Raw genomic sequence first — 26,743 nt, 5'->3', positions numbered from 1 at the left:
GGGGGGTTGCTGTTGACTTTAGTGGGAGCAGGACTTGCTCCCTCTGCTCTAACTCCACATTGGCCACGCTCCCCAAGCTACAAGTTCTTTGCATAGGGGTCTCTAGGCCCCATTGCAGACTAGGGGCTAGCTCCAATGTTCAGATCCAATCCTGAACACCCTCCCCCTGGGGCTGAGCGTGCTGAAGCATCTCTTTAAGAGGCATGAAAAAAACATATTGTATTATGCACATCCAGACTGGGAAATGATTGCCCAGGAAGCAGTAGTGTGGAAAGGGATCTGGGGGTCAGAGTGGGTCACAAGCTAAATATGAGTCAACAGTGTAACGCTGTTGCAAAAAAGCAGACATCCTTCTGGGCTGTATTAGCAGGAGTGTTGTAAGCAAGACACGAGTAGTAATTCTTCCGCTCTGCTCCGCGCTGATTAGGCCTCAGTTGGAGAATTGTGTCCAGTTCTGGGAGTCACATTTCAGGAAAGACGTGGCGAAATTGGAGAAAGTCGACACAATGATGAAAGGTCTAGGAAACATGACCTATGAGGGAAGATTGAAAAAATTGGGTTTGTTTAGTCTGGAGAAGAGAAGACTGAGAGGGGACATGATCACAGTTTTCAAGTATGTAAAAGGTTGTTACAAGGAGGAGGGAGAAGAATTGTTTTTCTTAACCTCTGAGGATCGAACAAGAAGCAATGGGCTTAAACTGCAGCAATGGCAGTTTAGGTTGGACATTAGGAAAAACTTTCTAACTGTCAGGGTGGTTAAGCACTGGAATAAATTGCCTAAGGGGGTGGTGGAATCTCCATCATTGGAGCTCTTTAAGACCAGGTTAGACAAACACCTGTCAAGGATGGATAATACTTAGTCCCAGGGTCGGTGCAAAGATGTTTCGTGCCCTAGGTGAAACTTCCACCTTGCACCCTCCCCAGTCCCCGAGCCCCCACTCTAAGGCATCTCCCCTTCCCCCCACGGCAGCTCCCCCACCGCCCTGAGGCACCCCACCCACGGCAGCTCCCCCACTCTGCCCTGAGGCACCCCCCTGTGGCAGCTCCCCACCCACCCCCCCACCCTGAAACACCTCCCCACGCCCCAGCTCACCCCTGCCCTGCCTCCTCCCCGAGCATGCTGTCGCCGCTTCACTTCTCTCGCCTCCTAGGCTTGCAGCGCCTAAGCTGCAAGCCTGGGAGGTGGGAGAAGTGAAGCAGCCACGGCGTGCTTGGGGAGGAGGCGGGGCAGCGGTGAGCTGGGGCGGGGAGTTCCCCTGCATGCCGACACCCCCCCCCTTACTTGCTGCAGGTGGCCCTCCCCGTGCCCCCCTGTCCCAGCTCCCTCTGCCTAAATGCTGGCGGCGACCAGGGCAGCTGAAGATCTGTCTGCCGCAGTCGCTGCCAAAGAAAATGCCGCCCCTCCAAGTCCTAGCACCCTAGGCGACCGCCTAGGTCACCTAATCGGTTGCACTGGCCCTGCTTAGTCCTACCATGAATGCAGGAGACCAGACTATATGACCTTTCGAGGTCCCTTCCAGTCCTGTGATCCTATGAACCGGGGTGCTTTCCTAATTAGGGTTATTTCTCTGACACAGACCATCTCCAGTGGATGTTAGCCAGGACTATGGTGCAAGAGGCCCCAGGCAGTGGGTGCAGAGCCAATGTCACCCTCAAATCCCCCGGCGATTCCTACCACTAACTGGTTGGAGCTGTGTGCTGTGATAGTGGGTTGAGAGACCTGGCTGCGGCTGCTGTACATATTCCTTTCAAAACGTCTTGTGCTAAAAGAACATCCAGGTCGCAAAGTCAAGCGCTCCAAAGTTAGAAAATTCCTTAAGGTGGCCTATGCCACCTTAATTCTGCCCCCTTGTGTGAATGCATCATGAGCCAGTCATTAATTACAGGATCACCTGCTAGTTTGGCCACAGGACCCCTGCCTCGTTCAGTGTGCTGCAGGGATGGTGCTCATTGAATGGGTAGCTGTTCAATCGTTCTTTTTATCCTCCCCCTGCCGTGTGGCTCGAGATATTCTTTCCCGTGCGCCATCTCAACCCTGCTCTGAATACAGACTCATTCATTTCCTCCGGTGGTTTGCCGCGGCACGCTCACCGTTGCATCTTAGCGCCTTACGAACATTGACGATTTCAGATTCACAACACGCCCGTGAGAAGAGGGGGGTCTTATTTTCCTCATTTGACATGTGGAGAATGGACACGGAGAGAAATTAAGATCCTAAATGTCCACTAAATTTGAGGGCTCAGTGTGGGCCGCCCAGGGCCCTGCTTCTTCAGGGCACTTAGCATTTATGCTGCCCTTTTTTTACGCTCAAAGCTCAGCTCCCCGTGGCTTCCGCTTGGCACTTCTGCTCATCAGACCCCAGGGTCTCAAGACAGGCAGCCAGGAAATGGGCAACACACCATCAGTGACCACCTGTGAGAAATTTAGTTTAAGTGACTTGCCCGGTGTCCTGCAGGGACAGAATCCAATTCTCCAGGGCAGCCTCAACACACCTCCTAACATCTGCAAGAAATGAGGCAGGGATCCTACAGACAAGAGCCTCCTTCACTGCACTGCCCTGCTCCATCCCCACAGTGCTGCCCCTCCTTCTCCACAGACCCCCCCCCCCACCACATTTGTACCCCTTCTGAGTTCAAGTCTGGCTGTTCCTCCTCCCGCTTCAGCTGCCTGGATACTAGCATGGAGAGACAAGTTCCCTGCTCTCCATTCCCGGGTCTGACTTGCCAGCATCCCCCAGCAGATGGAAGAGCAATTGCAGGGGAAATCCCGCTTGACCCCACAGCCCCAGGGTGGAGCACACTCATTCGCTCTTTAGTGGTAGGGTGATTAGATAGCAAATATGAAAAATCAGGACGGGGGTGGGGCATAATAAGAGCCTATATAAGAAAAAGACCCAAAATTCAGGACTGTCCATATAAAATTGGGACATCTGGTCACCCTAGTTAGCGGTAGCATGTGCAGTCTGGTTGGGATCTAGGAACTGTGAGGGGCTGGAGAAAGCTCAGTGAAGACGGAACCTTTGGAGAATTTAGTTGCCAAATTCTAACAAGTCTCTACTGAGTGTGTGCGAACTGAGCTGTTTCAGAGGCTTATCACTGAGCCAAATGTGGGTGGATTTTCAGGGCAATGTCAAAAGGCGCATCCCCAACCCGAAGGCAACTGCCAGGAAAGATCTCAAGTCCCTGCTCCAAAGTGTGGGGGGGAATGCTAGAAATGTTATCGCCATTTTTTACCATGGGCAAAACAACATATTTTCCCCCAACTTCATCCTTGAAAATGTCTGAACCTTTTTATCTGAAATATTCAAAGGAAATCATAAAATGATCAACATGAGGCAGGCACCTGACATGGAAAAATTTGGCCCCGTTACAGTTTGGTGAAGTTAGTGGCAACTGAAAACAAAGTCTTATAATGGGATGTGTTGACAACCCTCAGCCACCTAAGATATTGTATGGAGCACTAGTAGGGACCCTATAGTTAGGCATCCTCACACTTTCTCATATAAAGGCCTGTTGCAGCCTTCTGGGGGGTTTAGGTTTTTTTGAGAATACTTGAATACTGTGTGCAGATGTGTCACCCCATCTCAAAAAAGTTATATTGGAATTGGAAAAGGTTCAGAAAAGGGCAACAAAATGATTAGGGCTTCTGTATGAGGAAAGATCAATAAGACTGGGACTTTTCAGCTTGAAAAAGAGGCAATGAAGGGGGGATATGATAGAGGTCTATAAAATCATGACTGGTGTGGAGAAAGTAAATAAGGAAGTGTTATTTACTCCTCATAACACAAGAACTAGGGGTCACCCAATGAAATTAATAGGCAGCAGGTTTAAAACAAACAAAAGGAAGTATTTTTTCACACAATGCACAGTCAACCTGTGGAACTCCTTGCCAGAGGACGTTGTGAAGGCCAAGAGTATAACAGGGTTCAAAAAAGAGCTAGATATGTCCATGGAGGATGGGTCCATCAATGGCTATTAGCCAGGATGAGCAGAGATAGTGTCCCTAGCCTCTGTTTGCCAGAAGCTGGGAATGGGCGACACGGGATGGATCACTTGATGATTCCCTGTTCTGTTCATTCCCTCTGGGGCACCTGTCATTGGCTTCTGTCGGGAGACAGGATACTGGGCTAGATGGACCTTTGGTCTGACCCAGTATGGCCATTCTTAAGTTCTTATTAAGATTCCACACCTCCATTTTTATAGCAGGCCTTTGATATCTGGCAGGGAGAAGGCCCTGGGGTTGGGGAAGTGCCTTTCCTTTGTCCCATGAAATTCTGTTCAGCTTTTGCTGATAAATAAACTGGTAGAAATCACCATTTCCCATCACTTGCCTTCTACTGGGAAATACTGGAAGCAACCAAAATAACAACCAAGCAGTGACTACCTTTGGGTTCATTTGAAACTATCACAACGTCACAGGACTGTGCATCAGAGGCCTGTTCTAAATTTCCTGATCTATTCTGTCCTGGTTCAGTTAAGCTGCCCACCACCATGGTATCTGGTCACCTAGATTGTGTGCATCCAAGCCCACTGAGGGACCAGGATTGCTGAGATCTTTCCAAATAAAGCAACTTTTTTTTTAACATGCAAAATGGCTTTCAAACAGCTTCAGAAATTGATCCCCAAATGTATATGGTGTTTGTATACAGAGGTCTCCTCTGGCAGCCTGTCCCGATTCCTATAGCGCCTTTTGCTGGGAAAGGCTTGGACTGGAGTAGCCAGGAGCTTCCCCCTACTGCCGGAGCTCCTGCCCCACTTCCCACCGCGCCCCCTGCTGAGAGAGGCTGGGGCTGGAATAGCTGGGAACTCCGCCTAGAACCAGGGCTCCACCCCACTTCCTGCAGCGCCCCCTGCTGGGAGAGGCTGGCCGATTAGTGACCTGACCTCCCTTCTATACAGATCCTAGCTAGAGCCGGCTGCCCTTGAGTGGGCTCTGAGCTCTCCTGCAGCCTATCCCACATGGACACTGCCCGTGCAATCAATCCACAGGCTGGTGGGCTCATTTGAAAGCACTCATGCTCTTGAATGGGTACAATACCTTTCCAGCGTGATCCAGAGCCCACGGCCTGGGAATCTGGCAGTGATGGCTCAGTGTCTCCGTTACCACCGCCTGGATGTCGCACGCAGCGAGGATGAGGGATCCTGGCGGGCACTGGAGACAATGAAGAGAAACGATCAGAGTCCAATCCCCACCCATGTCCACCCCACCCTCTCCCTCGTGTAACTCAAGAGCCCCCGAGATTCTCCAGACTGGGCCATGCAGCTTTTCCCCCCTCCTTGGCCCCTCCCTCCTGCTCTCTCTAATTACCCACCATCCGCACAAGCCCATCTTCATTTACCTCCGACTCATCTCATCTTATTTTTAGCCTTCCCTTCTTCCCTCACCCCCCTCCCACCTCCCAGTCTTGTCTCCGTTTTCCTTTCTTAATATGGTGATCAAGATGCCATCAAGTTGGACTGGAGGAGGAAAGGGGGCTGGGAGAAGAGAAGGAGAGAGAGAGAGAGAAGGATCAAAAGGAGAAACTCTATCCACCCCCTCACCCCCCCCTTTTTTTGCTGCATTAAAGTGGGTCTTGGTGGGGGGTTGGCAATGGAGGCATGAAACTATTGCTTGTATATAAGGCTATACGTCTGCCATATACATATATAGTCAGGGAGTGACGGGGTGGACTGCTGCAGGTGGGGCCAGACTGTGTGGAATAGGACAGCCCTCCCCTCCCTGGGCCCTCCCCACACCAGCCTGTCTTTTTTCTTCTTTGCTTTTGAGGCTCCATGCCCCTCGGCGCAGCTGTCGCCGCCCCAGCTCTGCCCCCTTGGACGCCATCAGCCTGTGCCAGCTGAGAGCCAAGGCAGCCTCCCACCCTAGTTCCCCGCCCACCCTCTGCCATAAAGAGAGCCGGACAGCAGGCCAGAGGAGCCAGGGGGCAAGACAGGAGGGAAAGAAAGAGAGAGGAGGGGGACTCCAGGGCAACGTCTTTTTTCCCGCGTGGGGGGAGGGGGCAGGACAGACGAGCGTTTCCCCCACTGGGAACTGCAACCCAGAGCGTCTTCCATTCTCCGCTGGACCTGCCCCGCATCGGGATGAAGTGGTCCAAGCTGCTGCTGGTGCTGCTGCTGGCTGCGGCGGGCCCCGGGGCCCAGGGCCAGGAAGGGCTGGATTTCCCCCAGTACGACGGCATCGACCGCGTCGTCGATGTCAACGCCAAGAACTACAAGTCGGTGCTGAAGAAGTTCAGCGTGTTGGCTCTGCTCTACCACGAGCCGGTGGGCGACGACAAGGCCTCGCAGAAGCAGTTTGAGCTGGATGAGCTGATTTTAGAGGTAACGTTGGAGGCTCAGCAGGGCGGGGAGAGAGGAAGGATAGGAGAAGGAAGGAAAGAATGAGAGGTTGATGCCTCCCAATGCTAGAGCCCTTTGAAATGAACCCAGCCCGTTTGATCCATAACTGGATCAAGCTCTGGACCATATATGCATGAGCCAATCCTGCCCTGGCTGCCTATATAGGATCTGATGGGCTTTTTCTATATGTAAACCACTCTGCCTGTCTCTGAAATGCAGCTGCCTCTGGGGTGGAAGGTGGCAGCTGGAAGCAAATAAAATAAATAAAAAATAAATAAAGCAGGGCAGAGGGTGAAGCTGCTGGAGCTGGGGGTGGAATTTAGGGAGGACAATGAAAGCAATTATTCCCCTGGCTGGAATGTGGCCCGGGACTCTCGCATCTTGTCTACACTTGGGAGAAAGAGCCATGGGATTGTTACTGGCCAGCTGGTGTTAGGTTCAGATATGTGGGGATGAGAGGTGGGAAAGTGACACCTGCCAGTTAACAAAGCTACCAATGAGGGTAATAGTAAGTGAGCTTCTGTGTCAAAAGCCCCTTGAAATACATGTCATGATGTGAAGTTTCCACCCCAGAACTGCCTCCAGCCATACTATAAAGGGTCATCATCCCCCCTCCGCTCTCTCTCTCATACACACACAAACAATTGCACCCAGAGCTGGGCCAGGGCCCCGGCTCATGCGGGCAGACCTGGCCTATGGTGCACCTGCTCAGTTAGCAGACCGTATGTCTATATTTGTGCCTGGCTTTTCTTCAAATGCAAGTCTTGTGCTCTGGTGGCACTGAGATTCACTTTAACCCAGTGATATTTGTTTCCCTTTTAACTGGATTGATGCTGACAGGGCAAGTGATTTGGAAAGAAATGTGAAAGGATGTAAGACCCTGGATTCTGAAACATGTGGAGACTGTGCAGTCAAGTTATGCGTCACCCTTACAAAGTATTTGAAAGCAAGGCCTGAAATGCTACAGTGTTACCGCAATGTTACTGCAGTGATACTACTGTTTTATTACAATATTATTGCAGTGTCACTAGACCATTACTACAGGGTTATTAGAATGTTACGACAGTGTTATTACAGTATTACTACAATGTTACTAATGTTTTGTTACTATATTATTGCAACATTACTACAATAACGCAGTGTTACTAGTGTTATTACAATATTACGGAAGTGTTGCTATGGTGTCACTATAGCGTTATTACAGTGTTAGCAATGTCACTATAATATCACTGCAAGGGTATTGCAGTGTTTTGGAGACCTTTTCTGTACAATTTTTATAGGGGCTAATAAGGACATTGGCTGCCCAGTGCAGAAGAAGGCCCTTCCCAAGTGCGTGTGGAAGGACAGCAGTCTCTGTACATTATGTACAGAATCAGAAGGGGGCATTCTCCTAGAAAGGGTTGGGTTTCACTGGCTGACGCTCCTGCCTGGGGCTCAGCTGTGGGTGCCTCTCTGGGTCTATGAACCATTCCCAGAAGAAGGCTCTAAATTTGCAGTTTCCATACTTGGGATGGGTGCCGGAATGAGGCACAGCCTGGCCAGCCCCCCTTCCCCTGCCCTGGAAGGCTTGCCTCCTGGAATAGTGTCCCACTGGATCCTGAGTCTGCAGCACGGGTGCTGGGAGGATGTGTGACTGCTGTGGTCTCTGGCCAGCAGCCTGTCTTGAAACAGAATCAATGACAAGGGTTGGTTCAAGAGAAGATGCACAGTTAGGTGCAATGTTTTGTGCTTTCCTCTCATGCATCCGGCATCTGCCATGTTGTAGATGGGTCTAGATGAACCATGGGTCTGGACCACTAAGATAGGAGTCAGCTGATGGATTGCAAGGCTGTTAGGGTGTATGGCATGAGACCCGATATCAGACAAGATGGACCATTGGCCTCTTCGAGTAGGCCAAAAGCTGAGATACTTTACTAAATGGATCCCTGATGCATTTCAGTATGGCAGAAGTGGGGCTACCAAGCTAAGGGGGGGCCACTGTTCTCAGCAGATGTGGCCAGTGCAATGTGCTTCTGAATGGGAGAGAACAGCTTGTGGTAGGGCAACTCTAGGTTTCCCTGAGCCTCAGTAGTCTATCCCGTAGAGCTCCCAGCATGATCAGGTTCTTCTCCCCAGAGTCAGATGTAGCAGATCCATTCTGTTCTGGGGTGCCCTGGGGAGACTCAGAGCCAGGGGACCCCTGACAGAGCACCCAGAGGAATCCTCCAGGACTCAGTGCTGGGACCTTGGCTATCAGCTTCTCTTCAGATGCTGAACATCTCTGGTGCAAATTTCTGAGGACCTCCAGTGGTGAGACATTGAAGGGTTCAGTGCCTAAATTAGATAGACAGATGGGGTGTATGGGGATAGATAGATAGATCAGGGTGTGGTGTTCTATCCCATCTAGTGGCACTGAGACCACTTAGAGAGACACGCAGTTGTTTTTTAGCTAATGTGGTAGCTCTGCACTAAGCTCCAGAGGTCTCAGGTTCGATCCCACAAATGACCGGGGTCTGTTGGTGTTACAGATAGATAGAGGGGGTGTATGGGGATAGATAGATGTGTTCAGGGAGAGTCATGTACAAGGTGGACTTTGTAGCCCAGGGCCTTCTCTGTGAAGAAGGGATGGTCAGAAGATCTTGAGGTTTCTGCATCCAGCCTTGCACCCAACCAGAGGAAACTGCCTTCAGCTGGGGCCCAGAAGGGCAGGTGATGGGCGACCTGCTGCTCCAGAGACTGGGGAGGGAGGAGACAAATGGTGATGTTGGACACACAGAGAGACCCATGGGGCTCCCCAGCTCCTGGCCTGTGCTGCCTATATCGCTGCTAAGCCCCGGCCTGGATTAAGCAGCCCGGGAAGGGGTTGGTGACCATGCTACAGAGCCTAGCACAGTGTGGCCCCAGCTGGCTGAGCTGAGTCAGGACACAGCTCTGAGGGGGTTGAATCTGAGCCATGTTTATCACCCTCTGGTCTGGTAGAGGCATTGAATGCAGACCCTTCTCCCCAGACCTCCATTCTGAGCAGGCCCATCCGCTGGGCTGGGTGGGTCAGATCCTGAGTCCATCACTGCAGCTCGGGCTCATCTCTGATCCACAGGAAGACAGGACAGCTTGAGGGATTCGTTAGGGGACCTTTCTCCTCTAGGTCACTCAGCCCAGGTGGCACTGAATGAATGGAGCTTCTCGGTGGCCTTTTGGCTGGTGTGAAATGGGACTATTTCTGGGTGCCCACAGCACAAAATCCCTCCCCCAGTGGCCTCAGCCCTGCAGAGATGGGGAGTGCGCTAGTGAATAGGGCATAAGGCTGGGAGCTCCCAAACCTGGGTGCTATTCCTGTGTGATGTCACACACACACCCCTCTCTTTTCACTCCCTCCCTTTGTCAGTCTGTGAGCTCTGTGGGGCAGGGACTGTCTCTCACTCTGTTGATGGGCTCCACCCTGCACACTGGGGCCCTGACCTTCACTCTAGGTGCTACCATAATGGCCCTGTATATTGGACTCCTCCAAGTGATCGGTAGGGCCCTGTGGCAGAGCCGTGGGGCAAAGATGCTTATGCTGTCCTTGATGTGTGGGGAGACACAGGCCTCGAGCCCCTACGGCTGCCAATCTAATGCCTTCTATGAGCACCCTCTTCTGTACAGTCTTGCATCAACTCTGCAATGTATTTATATCCCTGAACTGACCACAGGTCTAATTATATCCTGCTCTTTAACTGCACGAGTCCCTGGCACTAGTAGGTTTGCAGCATGTGTTGTGAGCTGAGTGGGTTCCTATGAAGCCCTGCGGCTGGAGGGTAATTAGCTCAGTGGTTGTTCGCTCTGGGAGGGAGGGGTTTCATACAGTTTGGAGGCTGTTGCCATGTTCTGGAGGCATGTTATGGAGATATTGTGTCGGGTGGAGAGGTTCTGTGGAGTAATCAGCTATTGCCATGGGCTTAGCAAGGGTTCGGTGGGTCTTGCAGGACCAGGCCAACAAGATACTTGCTTGTGGGAGCAGCTTTCAGCCAGGAATGGGGGATTGTGATGGAGTTAGTGCCTGGGACCTGCTGCAGAGATGTCACATCGCCCAGGGCCACCGCAGGGAGGAGAGACCACTCTAGGGGCAGGCAACAGCAATGGCTGCTGGAGGGGAGCCCAAGAATGGCAGAGAAGGGAGCTGAGTCCTGGCCATCCATCTCCAGGGTGCACTTCTGTCCTGCACAGCTCTCACTGGAGCCACTTTGGCTATGTGCCCTCCCCTCTGGAGGGATCCAGCTGACCCCTTGGTGCTCAGCTTTCCTGGCTCTCTCTGAATGAGCCTAGCTATGAGCGGGACCAGAGAACAGTTGGAATATCTAGCTGAGATGAGGACCTGGTGCAGCTTATGTGCTGCCCAAATCTCTCCGGCTGCAAACTTCTTGCCAGTGCAGGTTCTCTCATGGGACTTTCAGTGCCTCCTGCTTCTGGCCTACGTGAAGGACTGAATGGGATACAGAGACCCAACTTCCCTGCCATCCCTCCAGGACAAGGCTGAGGCAGAAGCTATGGCTTAGAGGTTAGCTATCAGAACTTTCCCTCTGACTACTCCCCAGCCATGGGGCCTTGTCTCGTGCTTCTGGGTCAAAGTTCTGAGGCAGCAGCAAAGGACATCAGCCCTACCCCTTCACTGCCCCCAGGGTCTGCAGCCCAGGGCTGTTCTCTTTCACATGTCGCTGAGACTCAAATTCACAGGGCATAAGTAATGTTTGCAAAGGGCTGCATGGCTGCTTGGATTGGGGCACTGGAGACAGGCAGGATGGATTTTTCAGGAACATTCAACATTCTCCTAATCCTGCTTCCATTGACACCAACGGGGAGATTTACTAATGGGATGTCAAGGGAGCGGGGCCAGGCCAACGCCATTGACGTCACTGGGAGCGGGGTTGGGCCGACGCCATTGACGTCACTGGGAGCGGGGTCAGGCCGACGCCATTGACGTCACTGGGAGCGGGGCTGGGCCGGCGCCATTGACGTCACTGAGAGCGGGGCTGGGCCGGCGCCATTGACGTCACTGGGAGTGGGGCTGGGCCGGCGCCATTGACGTCACTGGGAGCGGGGCTGGGCCGGTGCCATTGATGTCACTGGGAGCGGGGCTGGGCCGGCACTGTTGAAGTCACTGAGAGCAGAGTCGGGCTGGCGCCATTGACGTCACTGAGAGCGAGGTCGGGCCGGCGCCATTGACGTCACTGGGAGCGGGCTCGGGCCGGTGCCATTGACGTCACTGGGAGCGGGCTCAGGCCGGCACCATTGACGTCACTGGGAGCGGGGCTGGGCCGACGCCGTTGACGTCACTGAGAGCGGGGTCGTACCGGCGCCATTGACGTCACTGGGAGTGAGGTCGGGCCGGCGCCATTGACGTCACTGGGAGCGGGCTCGGGCCGGCGCCATTGACGTCACTAGGAGCGGGGTCGGGCAGGCACTGAGGGCATCTGAAAATCCCCCCATAAATGATTCTGTACAGACGGGCCTGGTTCTCCTAGGTCAGCTCCACAGCCCATTCGTGTTTGGATGAGTTACTGGTTTTTCGCCTTCCCCTGCAGCGTGGGGCACGGGTCGCTTGCTGGTGGTGTCTCTGCAGCTTGAGGTCTTCAAACCATTTTTGAGGATTTCAATAACTCGGTCCTGGGATAGGGGTTGTATAAAATTGGATGGGTGGGGTTCTGTGGCCTGCCTTGTGCAGGAGGTCAGACTAGATGATCAGATTGGTCCCTTCTGACCTATGAGTCTATGAGTCTATGAGTCTATGGTTAGATCCTGGAGGTTGGTCCAGCTCGTTCTGTTGTTACAGACAATAGCACAGAATCAGGATCCCAATCCAGGCTCAGATTCCAGCTCCTGCCCCCACCCCACCCCCACCATGTTTGGGCCACTCGGACTCAAGCACCTGATGCCAGCATCCTGCTGATGCCGTGCCTTGAAATTCCTGCCACACCTCCAGCAGTATGGGCCCGATTCAGTCACAGCACTGGGAAGGCCCTTTGGTTCAACAGGCTTTGGACCAGACCTCAGATTAGCAGGCTGAGCAAAAAAACTTCTAAGAAAATGACCGAGCCATTCTTGAAAGGCAACTGTAGCATTCCCCTCTCAGACACGCAGCAGCAGGGAGTACCAGAGGTTATCTCCATGCCATGTCAATTTCCACAGGCTGAGCTCTACCAGCCTTTTAATTTCATGACACATCCTGCTTGATCTCCTATAATGGGGCATTTTAAACTGGTCATTTTTCACTACGCTGTGTATGACAATACTCTCACTTTATCGGATAGAAGTATTGTAGGCACCAGAGCTGGGGAAAATTATTGTGTCAGCAGACTTTAAGGGGAAAATATGTGTCACTTTGCATACTGGAAACTTTGTCATATTTCACAGGGTTTCCCTCTGTGGCTACTTTATCCTCAGAAACGTGGGGGGTTCTGAACAGGATCAAATGGGTTTTTGTCAAAATATGAGAAATGGTCATTTCCAAATTTCAGTGCGTTGTTTTTTGGCACACGAGTAGCACCAGTTTTGACTGAAATGTGTGTGTGTGCATGTGTGAATGTGTCTTGCGTCTATGTAAGTATGAGTGGACTCAAGTGTCTTGGGCATGTTGTGTGTCTATGTGCATTGTGTGTCTATGTGTGTGTGTTGTGTGTGGTGAGGTGAATGTATTGTGTGTTTGTGTGGGTGAGTGTATTGTGTATCTTTGTGTGTCTGTGTTGGTGAGTGTGTTGTTTGTGTGGGTGAGCGTGTGTTGTGTTTCTGTGTGTGTGTTGTGTGTCTGTGGGCGTGAGTGTATTGTGTGTTTGTGTGGATGACCATGTGTTGTGTGTCTATGGTGTGTGTGTGTATTCTGTGTTTGTGTGGATGAGCATATGTTGTATGTCTGTGTGTGTACTGTGTGATTGTGTGGATGGGCATGTGTTGTATGTCTATGTGCATGTTGTCTGTTGTGTGTTTGTGTGGGTGAGAGTGTGTTGTGTATCTATTTGCATGTTGTGTCTCTGTGTGTCGGTGAGTGTGTTGTTTGTGTGGGTGAGCATGTGTTGTGTTTCTCTGTGTGTGTTGTGTGTCTGTGGGCATGTTGTGTGTCAGTGAATGAATTGTGTATTTGTGTGGGCAAGCATGTCTTGTGTTTCTATGTGTAGGCGGCAGGTGTGTTGGGTGTGACAATCTCATAGAGCGAAAGCTCAGTCAAAGTCCTCTGCTCTAATCACTAGTCCTTGCAACCTCCCCGAGCAGATCCAGTTTCCTCCCCGGTCCCCTGCACTGTGCTGTGCTGTTCACTGCTCACCCCGGTGCCCAGGGCTGCCTGGCATAGCTGTGAATAGTCACCTGGGCAGGACTCACCCAGCTGCAGCAGATGCTTGACTCAACCCTGGCAGCTCAAAACACAGCGTATCTGATCCCTCAGTGTGCAGACACCTATGAGATCCTGGGTGCCAGTTATCCATTGACCCAATGCATCAGTGTGCTGCTAGGGGGCGCTCTTCCCTCTGGCTCCATCCTCACCACAGTCCCCTAACACAGTGCTAGGGGGCACTCTTCCCTCTGGCTCCATGCTCACCACAGTCCCCTAACACAGAGCTAGGGGGCGCTCTCCCCTCGGGCTCCATCCTGGCCATAGTTCCCCTGACACAGGCACTAGGGGGCACTCTTCCCTCTGGCTCCATGCTCACCACAGTCCCCTAACACAGTGCTAGGGGGCGCTCTTCCCTCTGGCTCCATGCTCACCACAGTCCCCTAACACAGAGCTAGGGGGCGCTCTCCCCTCTGGCTCCATCCTGGCCATAGTTCCCTGGCACAGCACTAGGGGGCGCTTTCCCCTATGACTCCATCCTGGCCACAGTTCCCTAGCACAGTGCTAGGGGGCGCTCTCCCCCTGACTCCATCCTCACCACAGTCCCCTAACACAGTGCTCTCCCCTCTGGCTCCATCCTGGCCATAGTTCCCTGGCACAGCGCTAGGGGGCGCTCTCCCCTCTGGCTCCATCCTGGCCACAGTTCCCTAACACAGTGCTAGGGGGCACTCTCCCCTATGACGCCATCCTGGCCATAGTTCCCTGGCACAGCGCTAGGGGGCGCTCTCCCCTCTGGCTCCATCCTGGCCACAGTTCCCTAACACAGTGCTAGGGGGTGCTCTCCCCCTGACTCCATCCTGGCCACAGTTCCCTGGCACAGTGCTAGGGGGTGCTCTCCCCTCTGGCTCCATCCTCACCACAGTCCCCTAACACAGTGCTAGGGGGCACTCTCCCCTCTGGCTCCATCCTGGCCACAGTTCCCTGGCACAGCGTTAGGGGGTGCTCTCCCCTCTGGCTCCATCCTCACCACAGTTCTCTAACACAGTGCTAGGGGGTGCTCTCCCCTCTGGCTCCATCCTGGCCACAGTTCCCTGGCACAGCGCTAGGGGGCGCTCTCCCCTATGACTCCATCCTGGCCACAGTTCTCTAACACAGCGCTAGGGGGCGCTCTCCCCTATGACTCCATCCTGGCCACAGTTCCCTGGCACAGCGCTAGGGGGCGCTCTCCCCTATGACTCCATCCTGGCCATAGTTCCCTAACACAGTGCTAGGTGGCGCTCTCCCCTCTGGCTCCATCCTCACCACAGTCCCCTAACACAGTGCTAGGGGGCACTCTCCCCTCTGGCTCCATCCTGGCCACAGTTCCCTAACACAGTGCTAGGGGGCGCTCTCCCCTATGACTCCATCCTGGCCATAGTTCCCTAACACAGTGCTAGGTGGCGCTCTCCCCTCTGGCTCCATCCTCACCACAGTCCCCTAACACAGTGCTAGGGGGCACTCTTCCCTATGACTACATCCTGGCCACAGTTCCCTAACACAGTGCTAGGGGGCACTCTCCCCTCTGGCTCCATCCTGGCCACAGTTCCCTAGCACAGCGCTAGGGGGCACTCACCCCTCTGGGACTGTCCTAGGCCCAGTTCCCTAGCACAGTGCTACGGGGCGCTCTCCCCTATGACTCCATCCTGGCCACAGTTCCCTAACACAGTGCTAGGGGGCGCTCTCCCTTCTGGGTCTGCCTTAGCCCCAGTTCCCTGGCACATTGCTACCTATGGGTATTGTGCTGCAAGGAGAAGAGTGGGTGACTCAGCAGGGAGCGCTTGGACTTTAATGACCCAATGTGCCCAGCCACACTAGTGGGCGCTGTGCTGCAGGGAGGTCCCAGCTTTGGGATGAGACAAAACCACAGTGCTCAGTACAGAGCCTGTGGCACCGATCCCTAGAGTCAGTGTTAGCCCTAGTGTCCTGGCCAAATTATTGAGGGATAAACACAGTCCACCTTTGTAAATTTACCTTCCAGTTTCGGCAGGATAGGCATTTTTCTTCCCTTCCAGTCCCCGACAGCTGGGTAAGGCTGTTCTGTGCTGGTGTTAAATAGCAGCTCTGTTACTCCCCGCTCCCCAGTGGCTGTATTTCAGTGCAGGTGAAATGACACATACAGTTCTACAGCCCTTTATGTTTGTTTCGACATAAAAGCCACATCAAAGTAGTATAACAAGTCTCTGTATCCCACAGATGTCCCCCCATCCACTGTGTATGGCCCAGATTGCAGAGTCGATTCTGATAGTAAAATCGAACCACTGGCAGGAATGACGCAGGGTTTAAAGTGGGTGAAACTTTCAGTGGTGGCTAAGTCGGGCTGTCACCACTAGAGGGCACTGTGATCTCTCTCTCTCTCTCTCTCTCTCTCTCTCACACACACACACACACACACCTAATGCCTGCCCTACACATTTGCACTGCTGGACCCCTTTGCTCCCTTCTTGTTTTGGCCTCTGAGTTCATAGGCAGAAGATGCAGTTGTTGCTCTCTATTCTAGATGTCCTCTAGCCGCCCTGCTCCTCCTTGCACAGCGTAGTCACCTCACAGATGTTTGGAGTTCTGGTTCCCAGCAAAGCTTGGGGGCTGCACTAGTTTCTGGGTTAATAATGTAACCCTTCCGCAAGGCGTAGTCGGCAGTGTCAAGGGCCGGGTTCAATATCTAGGGATTCCTTATTAACAATACAACACAAAACTGGCTCAAGCCACCAACCAGTTCACCTCCCACCCTGGGGCGGAAAGGCACCTCTGCCACTCACTGAGCCATCAGCCACTCGCTCTGCCCCTGCCTTCTCTGCTGTAACCTCTGGGATGTCTTCAGGTCCCATCGCTTGACACAGCTCTCAGTGATTTCAGTCGGCAGCAGGGCACCCTCACTGCAGGCTGGGCAGTCTCTTTCACAAGAGACAATGTTCCATAGATGGTCTAATGCTTAGACCTAATTATCAGTGATTTCAGCTGTAGTGATCCACAGCAAAAGACTCTTAATTGAGTCTTAATCAGCTCTGGCATTACACAGTGGAGAAGAAGAGAGTCACAGGATGTCTAGAGCCCTCAGACAAAACCCAACCCAACGGCCAAGTAGAAACACCTTACCCCCCTGGGCGTATGCACCCCTACTCCCTGCTTAGCGAGTGCAGTTCAGTTGAGAGTGAACACCTCAATCAGGGCATGCCATGCACAGTTCTGCTCTTCTTGATTCACACAACCAGGATAATACTTTAAGACAACTAAGGGGGGATATGATAGAGATCTATAAAATCATGACTGGTATGGAGAAAGTAAATAAGGAAGTGTTATTTACTCCTCATAACACAAGAACTAGGGGTCACCCAATGAAATTAATAGGCAGCAGGTTTAAAACAAACAAAAGGAAGTATTTTTTCACACAATGCACAGTCAACCTGTGGAACTCCTTGCCAGAGGACGTTGTGAAGGCCAAGAATATAACAGGGTTCAAAAAAGAACTAGATAAGTTCATGGAGGATAGGTCCATCAATGGCTATTAGGCAGGTTGGGCAGGGATGGTGTCCCTAGCCTCTGTTTGCCAGAAGCTGAGGAGGTTTCACTTCATCATTACATGTTCTGTTCGTTCCCTCTGGGGAACCTGGCATTGGCCACTGTCGGGAGACAGGATACTGGGCTAGATGGACCTTTGGTCTGACCCAGTATGGCCGTTCTTATGGTCTTATGTTCTTATTACCCCTACACCCAATACCAAAGTGACTTGCAATCCAACCCCAGCCAAAAGTGATCATTTGGGCAAAGCAGCTCCATCACGCTGTGCACCTAGCAGAGAGGGTGTGTTTATGCAAACAAGGTCAGTTCCCGAAATCTTCTCCCCTAGTTCATCACTAGTTGTTAGAGGAGAGCTCATTTAGACCCTGCTTACAATTATTATTAGTAGTATTACGGTCAGGCCTTAGGGTCCTTGTCACAGATGAAGAGCCCATGAGCACTGGCCTGCTAAACCCAGGGTTGTGAGTTCAATCCTGAGGGGCCATTTAGGGAACTGGGGATTGGTCCTGCTTTGAGTGGGGGGTTAGACTAGATGACCTCCTGAGGCCCCTTACAACCCTAATCTTCTATGAGAATCGAATGATGGTCCCTGTCCCCATGACTTTACAATATAAAAGCAAGAGACAACAGATGGCTACAGGCAGACAGATGGGGGCACAAGGGAACAGTGAGACAGTTCTTCTCAGCGTAAGAGACAGTGCTCTGAGATCCCAATCAACCACAGGCACTGACTTTCCAAAGTACCGAGGGGGCTCGACCCTCAGCTCTGTCTCAGGCACCACCCCCACTCTACCCCTTCCCCCAAGGCCCCATTCCACCTCTTCTTGCCCCCACTCCACCCCCACCCCACCTCTTCCAGCCCAGTTTTGCCCCTTCCCCCAAGTGCACCATGTCCTCACTTCTCTCCCCGTCCCCCAAGAGCCTCCTGAATGCCACAAAGTAGCTGATCCTGGTGGGTGGGAGGTGCAGGGAGGGAGGTGGAGGCGCTGATCCAGGAGGTGCTGGAGGGATGGAGAGACAGCTGATGGGGGGCTGCCGGTGGGTGCTCAGCACCCACCATTTTTTCCCCATGGGTGCTCCAGCCCCGCAGCACCCACAGAGTCGGTGCCTATGCAATCAATAGTCTAGGAATGGGTTCTAGGCTTGAGGTCAGGGCAAGGTTCTAGATTTGGGTTTGAGGGTGATGGTTCTCGGTGCAAAATCCAGATGAAGGTTCAGCGGGTTGAAGTTCCAGGTGAAGTGTTGATGTGTCTGGAGTCTGAATTCTAGATGACGGTTCTGGAATTTCTGGCGGTGCTGGGTTTGGGTTCTTGGTGTCAGTGTTGCAGTCCTGGCTTTGGGTTGGTGGTGACTCTGGTCTGGGTTTGGGCTGTTGGTGCTGGTTCTGGTGATGTTGGGTTTGGGTTCTTGGTCACAGTTCTGGTGGTCCTGGCTTGGGTTGGGTTGGCGGTGGTGCTGGTGCTGGGTTTGGGCTGTTGGTGTTGGTTCTGGTGATGCTGGGTTTTAGTTGTTGGTATTAGTTCTGGCAGTTCTGGGTTCAGGTTGTCAGCATTGGTTCAGGCTTTGGTTTGCTGGTGCTGGTTGGCGGGTGGGTGGTTCCTGTCACTTGTCCCTGTCTCACCCGCAGCTGGGTAATGACCCCACAGCCAGACTCGGTTTGCAGCCTCCTAAATGCCCCCCACAAGCTCGCTGGGGCTGGTGCCTTTAGAGCCAGGGCTCCCTGGTCCTAAGCACTGGGAGCCTTCACTGGGTGGGGGAATGGAAAACTCAGGGCACAGCCTGGCCCCCCCAAGCCCTGGCATAGGGTGGGCATAGAAATATCCACTAGCTGATCGCTGGCAAAGGGCCCAGCTGCGGGCACCTCGAGGGGAGCTGGGGGCTCCTACAGACCCCTCCAGGCTCTTCTTGCAAAGGCACCAACTGCCTATTATGCCTTTGTCACTCCCCCCTCCCAGATCTGACCCCATCCTTACCCAGCCTGGGGGGAAGGGGGTGAGAAAGTCCAGCCCTGATCCCCACGCCCAGAGTCTGGCTGCCCCACCCCCGCCCTTATCCCTCTCTGAAAGCCTCTCCCTCTCTCTCTTCTCTGTCTCTGCTCCTCTTCCTAGTTAGCAGCCCAAGTCCTGGAGGAGAAGGGAGTGGGGTTTGGCCTGGTGGATTCGGAGAAGGATGCAGTGGTGGCCAAGAAGCTAGGTAAGGACTAAGCCAGGACCCATGGGGACTGCACCAGCTCCGGTCCCTATGGGTGTCAGTGGGGAGAGAACCCAGGTCCCAGGTCCCAGACCCTCCTGACGGACTCCAAGCCCATCCCAGGGCCCCTGGCTTACGTCAGGACAGATTTGGTAGCTTTCTTCCTGCTTCTCATGCCACATGGTGGACTTGGATGGAGCTGATGCCACATGGGGCGCTGGGTCCCTGTGCCTGCCCCACCCCGGCCCCAGGCATGAAACAGCTGGATACACACCCAGGGAGGCAGAGTAGGGGTCTCTCGCTCCCCTGCTCCTCGGCCCTGTCCCCGCCTATGACCTAGCATGGAGGCTTCAGGGTTCAGGTTTTGAGGAGGCGAAGCCCCCTTGAAGTTTTGTCCCTTGCTGGGACCCAGAGAGTCTAGCTCAGCGCTGGGACATCTGACTGCCGATCACCCGGTTACTGGTTCAGCTCAACACATCCCCTGAGCTGTTGCTTTTTCAGCCACAAGCCACTGAGCAGCTGCAGCAATCCGCAGGGGAGGGTCTGCCACTTGGATCGGACGGGACCAGTCCCTTATATTCTTAACACCGTGGGAAGGTCCTGGGGAACGTGCAGGGCCAGGAGCCTTCATTCAGTCCCACTCAAGGGCTTTAAACTCTCTTCTGTTCAGTTCTGGGAACAGGTTGGCTTCCTCCCTGCTAGATTTGGGGGAGAGGGGAGGTTTCCAGGCTAGGTCTGGCCTCTGCCGGTGCCTCAGCATAGGCTTCAGTGGAGTTCGGAGGTTTCCCCAATGCCTGGGTGCACGTCTGAACCAGCCCCAAGTCTCCACGGCTGGGAAAATGCAAGTGTGTTCCCCTGCCCCATCAGCTGCTCCATGGGGTGCAGCGGGCAGCCTTACCGAAGGGTGCTCAGGCCAGGGGAAAGTGGGGGCATCTGGGCTGTGACTGCACAGGGCCTGACTGTGGGTCCAGGGTCAGCCCGACAGCGCCCCATGGAGGGAGGGTGTCCAGAGAGGGCAAGGGCTTTGCAGGGAAGTTTGCCTTTGACGAGCAAAACTGCTCACCCAAGGAGGCACGTGCAGTGCAGGGAGAGGGAGCCCAGAGTCCAGCCTCGTTGATCTTATCCCCTGTACCCCTGGAGAGCCGGCTCAGGGCACGGGGGCCAGAACCAGCCAGGAAGCAAAGGGGCTGAGCCTGCTTGCGGCTCTGCCCTGCAGCCACCAGAGGGCGCAGGGAGCTCACTGACGGGCGCAGGGCAGGTGGTGCCAGAGCCCCTCAAGGGCAGGTGGGAGCATCTCTGGGGGCCAGTCGGGCCTCTGGCGCCCCCTGCCCCCGCTCTCCACAGGCACAAACCCCACAGACACCCCTCTTCCTCCTGCCCTCACCCCACAGATCCCCTTCTCCCCTGACCCGACACCCCCCAGTCCCCCAACCCCATAGACAGCCCCTGTTCCTCCTGCCCTCACCCCCCAGATCCCCTTCTCCCCTGACCCGACACCCCCCCACTCCCCCAACCCCATAGACAGCCCCTGTTCCTCCTGCCCTCACCCCACAGATCCCCTTCTCCCCTGACCCGACAACACAGATACCCCCTCTCCCCCAACCCCACAGACACCCCCTCTTCCTCCTGCCCTCACCCCACAGATACCCTTCTCCCCTGACCCGACACCCCCCCAGTCCCCCAACCCCATAGACAGCCCCTGTTCCTCCTGCTCTCACCCCACAGATCCCCTTCCCCCTGACCCGACAACACAGACCCCCCGTTCCGCCAACCCCACAGACACCCCCTGTTCCTCCTGCCCTCACCCCACAGATCCCCTTCTCCCCTGACCCGACAACACAGATACCCCCTCTCCCCCAACCCCACAGACACCCCCTCTTCCTCCTGCCCTCACCCCCCAGATCCCCTTCTCCCCTGACCCGACACCCCCCCAGTCCCCCAACCCCATAGACAGCCCCTGTTCCTCCTGCCCTCAGCCCCCAGATCCCCTTCTCCCCTGACCCGACACCCCCCCAGTCCCCCAACCCCACAGACACCCCCTGTTCCTCCTGCCCTCACCCCCCCAGATCCCCTTCTCCCCTGACCCGACACCCCCCAGTCCCCCAACCCCATAGACACCCCCTGTTCCTCCTGCCCTCACCCCCCAGATCCCCTTCTCCCCTGACCCGACACCCCCCCGTTCCCCCAACCCCATAGACACCCCCTGTTCCTCCTGCCCTCACCCCCCAGATCCCCTTCTCCCCTGACCCGACACCCCCCCAGTCCCCCAACCCCATAGACAGCCCCTGTTCCTCCTGCCCTCACCCACAGATCCCCTTCCCCCTGACCCGACACCCCCCAGTCCCCCAACCCCATAGACACCCCCTGTTCCTCCTGCCCTCACCCCACAGATCCCCTTCTCCCCTGACCCGACAACACAGACACCCCCCACCCCCAACCCCACAGACACCCCTGTTCCTCCTGCCCTCACCCCCCAGATCCCCTTCTCCCCTGACCCGACACCCCCCAGTCCCCCAACCCCACAGACACCCCCTGTTCCTCCTGCCCTCACCCCACAGATCCCCTTCTCCCCTGACCCGACAACACAGACCCCCTGTTCCCCCAGCCCCACAGACACCCCCCTGTTCCTCCTGCCCTCACCCCACAGATCCCCTTCTCCCCTGACCCGACAACACAGACCCCCTGTTCCCCCAGCCCCACAGACACCCCCTGTTCCTCCTGCCCTCACCCCCCAGATCCCCTTCTCCCCTGACCCGACACCCCCCCAGTCCCCCAACCCCATAGACAGCCCCTGTTCCTCCTGCCCTCAGCCCCCAGATCCCCTTCTCCCCTGACCCGACAACACAGACCCCCCGTTCCCCCCACCCCACAGACACCCCCTGTTCCTTCTACCCTCACCCCTCAGATCCCCTTCTCCCTGACCCGACACCCCCCCAGTCCCCCAACCCCACAGACACCCCCGTTCCTCCTGCCCTCACCCCCCAGATCCCCTTCTCCCCTGACCCGACACCCCCCCAGTCCCCCAACCCCATAGACAGCCCCTGTTCCTCCTGCCCTCACCCCCCAGATCCCCTTCTCCCCTGACCCGACAACACAGACCCCCCGTTCCCCCCACCCCACAGACACCCCCTGTTCCTTCTACCCTCACCCCTCAGATCCCCTTCTCCCTGACCCGACACCCCCCCAGTCCCCCAACCCCACAGACACCCCCGTTCCTCCTGCCCTCACCCCCCAGATCCCCTTCTCCCTGACCCGACACCCCCCCAGTCCCCCAACCCCATAGACAGCCCCTGTTCCTCCTGCCCTCACCCCACAGATCCCCTTCTCCCCTGACCCGACAACACAGACCCCCCGTTCCCCCAACCCCACAGACACCCCCTCTTCCTCCTGCCCTCACCCCCCAGATCCCCTTCTCCCCTGACCCGACACCACAGACACTCCCCCTCCCCCAACCCCACAGACACCCCCTGTTCCTCCTGCCCTCACCCCCCCAGATCCCCTTCTCCCCTGACCCGACACCCCCCCAGTCCCCCAACCCCACAGACAGCCCCTGTTCCTCCTGCCCTCACCCCACAGATCCCCTTCTCCCCTGACCCGACAACACAGACCCCCTGTTCCCCCAACCCCACAGACACCCCCTGTTCCTCCTGCCCTCACCCCACAGATCCCCTTCTCCCCTGACCCGACACCCCCCCAGTCCCCCAACCCCATAGACAGCCCCTGTTCCTCGTGTCTTCACCCCACAGATCCTCTTCCCCCTTCTCCCCTGATACCACAGACCCCCATTCCCTCAACCCCACAGACACCCCCTCTTCCTCCTGCCCTCACCCCACAGATCCCCTTCTGCCCAACCCGACACCACAGACACCCCCCTCCCCCAACCCCACAGACACCCCCGTTCCTCCTACCCTCACCCCACAGATCCCCTTCTCCCCTGACCCGACAACACAGACCCCCCGTTCCGCCAACCCCATAGACAGCCCCTGTTCCTCCTGTCCTCACCCCACAGATCCCCTTCTCCCCTGACCCTGACACCACAGACCCCCCCATTCCCCTTACTCCACAGACACCCTCTGTTCCTCCTGCCCTCACCCCACAGACCCCCTTCTCCCCTGACCCCAACGCCACAGACCCCCTGTTCCCCCAGCCCCACAGACACCCCCTGTTCCTCCTACCCTCACCCCACAGATCCCCTTCTCCCCTGACCCCAACACCACAGACCCCCCTGCTCCCCCAGCCCCACAGACACCCCCCTGTTCCTCCTTCCCTCACCCCACAGATCCCCTTCTCCCCTGACCCGACACCACAGACCTCCCTCAACCTCACAGACATCCCCAGTTCCCCTGCCCTGACCCCCCTGCTCCTCCAACACTGACACCGCCGAGATGCTCTCCTCCTGCCCCAGTGTGAGGCGCGCACACACACACACACGTTGCAGTGCCCCAGCCCTGGGGTGATTCCCCGGTGGCTCAAGGGGGTCGGGAGCTGTAATGCCCCCGCGTCCATGGCCCCTCTCACTGCGCTATTTCCCTGGCAGGGCTGACGGAGGAGGACAGCGTGTATGTGTTCAAGGAGGATGAGATAATCGAGTACAATGGGGAGTTTGCGGCCGACACCCTGGTGGAGTTTCTCCTGGATGTGAGTGGCGTCCCCCAGTCCCTCGCCCTGCCTCCCTTCACTGACTGGCCCAGAGACACTTACTGGGGGGACTGGGAGAGACACGGCTCCCTGCCTCTGGAGGTGCTGCCCAGGCGATTTCCCCTTCCACTGCATATCACAGCCAGCATGCTCAGGGCCCCTCGCCAGCCTGACAAACCCCTCCCGCCCCCCGGCTTGGCCTGTATCACTGTCTCCATTTACAGGGGAGAAACTGAGGCAGGGTCACATGGCGAGTGAATGGTGGAGTTGAGAATCAAACCCAGGAGTCCTGGCTCCATGTCCTCTGCTCCAACCACTAGCCACCACTCCCTCCCAGTGCTGTAGCTAAAACCCAGGAGCCCTAACTCCCAGGCCTGGGCCTTCCCCACTAGCCCATGCTGTGTCCCCTCCTTTGGCCTGGACAGCAGAAGAAAGCAGGCTGTGCATAACCCACAGGCCTTGTCCCTTGTCCCCAAAGGTGGGACTTGCCAAGCCGCTTGGGGTGCCCCGGTGCACTGAGGCTGACAGGCCAGGTGGACAGCCCCGGGGATGCTACCATGCCTCACTCTCCCCTCCTGCAGAGCCGGCTCCCTGCGTGTGGGGAAGGGGTTTCCCAGGGTCAGGTGCTGAGCTCCCTCTGCCCCTCTTGCAGGTGCTGGAAGACCCGGTGGAGCTCATCGAGGGAGACCGTGAGCTCCAGGCCTTCGATAACATTGAAGACGAGCCCAAGCTCATTGGCTACTTCAAGAACGAGGATTCAGAACGTACGGAGGCGGCGACTGGGGTCCCTCTGCGGGTGGGACCCCAGTATGGAGGTGGTGACTGGGGTCCCTCTGCTGGTGGGACCCCACCCTCCCCGGGCCCAGCCCCGCAGCCCAAGCTGCGCTGTTGCTATCGGCTGCAGAGGAGTGTGAGCTTCCTCCAAGCAGTGCCGGGGGAATCATTAGCAGGCTGTCTAAGGGCTGCTGGGCAAGTGTGAGTGGTTGGATACAGGAGGCCATGGCAGGGCAGCAGGAGCCACAGTGGGTCTAGGAGTTTCTGCTGGGGAGGGGATCTGGTCCCTGCGCTCCCAGCATCAGCTACAGGAAAATCTCTCATCGCTGCCAGGGTCAGGGCTTGTACCCTCTGCCGCCACTAGGAGGCGACGTAACCAGACACAGCCGCCAAGGAGGTGGAGCTGATGATACAGTAGGGGGCGCTCTCCTCTCTAACTCAGTGCTGTCCTCAGTGCCCCAGTGAGTTGCTAGGGGGCGCTGTGCAGGTGGGAGTGGTGTGGGTGACTCAGTAGGGAGTGCTCTCTCCTCTGAGGCTGACCCCAATGCCCCAGCATGGGGCTGGGGTCGCTGTGCTGTGCTGTGCTGATGGAGGTGCTGCCTGATGCCAAATACAAACTGGGGGCTGACCATGTATAAGTCATCTAAGATCCCCTGGCCTTTTTGTAAGAGCTGAGCTGTCATTCCTTGTGTCCAGGCCAAACCCCAGCCAAGTGATTCCACAGTCCCACCTCCATCACACCAATCTACTGCAGCTTCACCTCCTGCACTGAACTGTTGTGTAGCGTTTTGGGTGGCTGTTAAACAGCTGCCACATCCCACCCCAGAGATGGCTGCATTGCAGTGCTGGCTGAGCAATCCCTGCGCAGCATTGCAATGTGCTGTTAAACAGCTGCCACATCCCATCCCAGAGGTGGCTGCATTGCAGTGCTGGGTGAGCTCTCCCTGTGCAGTATTGCAATGTACTTTTAAACAGATGCCATGCTCCACTCCTGAAGCAGGGACTCACGCTTCTTTGTAAGCTCCTTGTGAACTTTCTGGAGACAAAATGCTGTGGAAAAGTCTCCCCTGTTGGGGCCAGTCCCTGAGCCCTTCCTGGTGCAGCCCCAGTGCAGTGACAGCAGGGCCAATTTTGTCCCATCCAACACCCAGCCAGGAGGTGACCGAGAGCAAATTCTCACTGCTGCTGTTTTGAATTCAGACACGTGAACTAACAGCCCAGCAGCCTCTTGCCAAGCTCTGGTCAGGGCCTGCTGTCTCGCCACCATTAAGTGAGCTTAACCTGTCAGCCCTGCAGTTGTCACAGCTCCGCTCACCCGGCGCAAAGCGAGGTGCCTGGCCTCGGAGTTATGGTGCCTGTGACCATTCCAGGCCCAGTTGCATCCCTGAGGATGGGGAGATCTGCCTGCCTGCTCTAGATTAATCCTCGCTTCAGATCCCACACCCTCCAGCCTGCCAGCCTCAGCAGTTCCACTGCTTTCCAGGCCACATGCTCCTCTCTCTCCCATATGGGCTCCCAGCCCGATTCCCTGCATCCCCTCCAGAGGCCCAAGCCCAGTCGTCTTCATGGCTAGTTTCATCGTTGCTCAGCTAAGAACTGAGCCGATGTGCACCCCAAATCGAACGAGTCTGAAAGAGCCGACACATTTAAAACAGAGGAAACCCAGGTCATACCTGGACACAGCACATGGTTCACCTGTGGAACTCATTGCCGCATGATTTCATTGAGGTCAGCGGTTATCAGGATTGAAATAAAGCGTTGGGCATTGATATGGGAGGAAAATAAAGAGGGGATCAACATTGAACTCGCCTGCTTCACTGACGGTGCTGGGGCAAGGGTAAGTTACTCCATAAATTATCCCCTGGGTGGGGTCTCTTACTCCTCTCTGCAAGGCAGCTTGGACCAGCCATTGTTGCAGATGCTCTGCTGCAGCTGGGGTGCTCCGAGCTGTGGCATGGGGGCTGTAATGACG

General features: G+C 55.6%; 1 protein-coding gene and 1 long non-coding RNA gene across 5 annotated transcripts in view; one reads left to right on the top strand and one right to left on the bottom strand.

Annotated features, from left to right (window-relative positions):
- Positions 1 to 200: 200 nt before the first annotated feature.
- On the bottom strand, positions 201 to 15,641 carry LOC127037865 (uncharacterized). 4 transcript variants are annotated; one of them, XR_007770477.1, is made up of 3 exons: positions 15,625 to 15,641; positions 5,038 to 5,151; positions 201 to 532 (listed from the first exon to the last, which is right to left on the bottom strand). It is a non-coding gene; the product is annotated as an uncharacterized LOC127037865 (long non-coding RNA). The 4 variants fall into 4 exon arrangements; XR_007770475.1 differs by lacking the exon at positions 15,625 to 15,641 and adding an exon at positions 5,396 to 5,456; XR_007770476.1 differs by lacking the exon at positions 15,625 to 15,641 and adding an exon at positions 5,339 to 5,353.
- The window catches only part of CASQ1 (calsequestrin 1), a 40,327-nt gene continuing 19,366 nt past the window's right edge, over positions 5,783 to 26,743 (top strand). Inside the window, exons 1-4 of the mRNA XM_050930011.1 lie at positions 5,783 to 6,320; positions 19,278 to 19,362; positions 23,897 to 23,997; positions 24,650 to 24,761. Coding sequence (XP_050785968.1) covers positions 6,081 to 6,320; positions 19,278 to 19,362; positions 23,897 to 23,997; positions 24,650 to 24,761 — 538 coding nt within the window. The 5' untranslated portion in view covers positions 5,783 to 6,080. The remainder of the gene's footprint in view (positions 6,321 to 19,277; positions 19,363 to 23,896; positions 23,998 to 24,649; positions 24,762 to 26,743) is intronic.

Source organism: Gopherus flavomarginatus, chromosome 20 (assembly GCF_025201925.1).
Source record: "Gopherus flavomarginatus isolate rGopFla2 chromosome 20, rGopFla2.mat.asm, whole genome shotgun sequence".
Taxonomy (NCBI): domain Eukaryota; kingdom Metazoa; phylum Chordata; order Testudines; family Testudinidae; genus Gopherus; species Gopherus flavomarginatus.
Note: the sequence above shows the minus strand (reverse complement) of the source record. Positions and strands in the feature narration are given on the sequence as shown.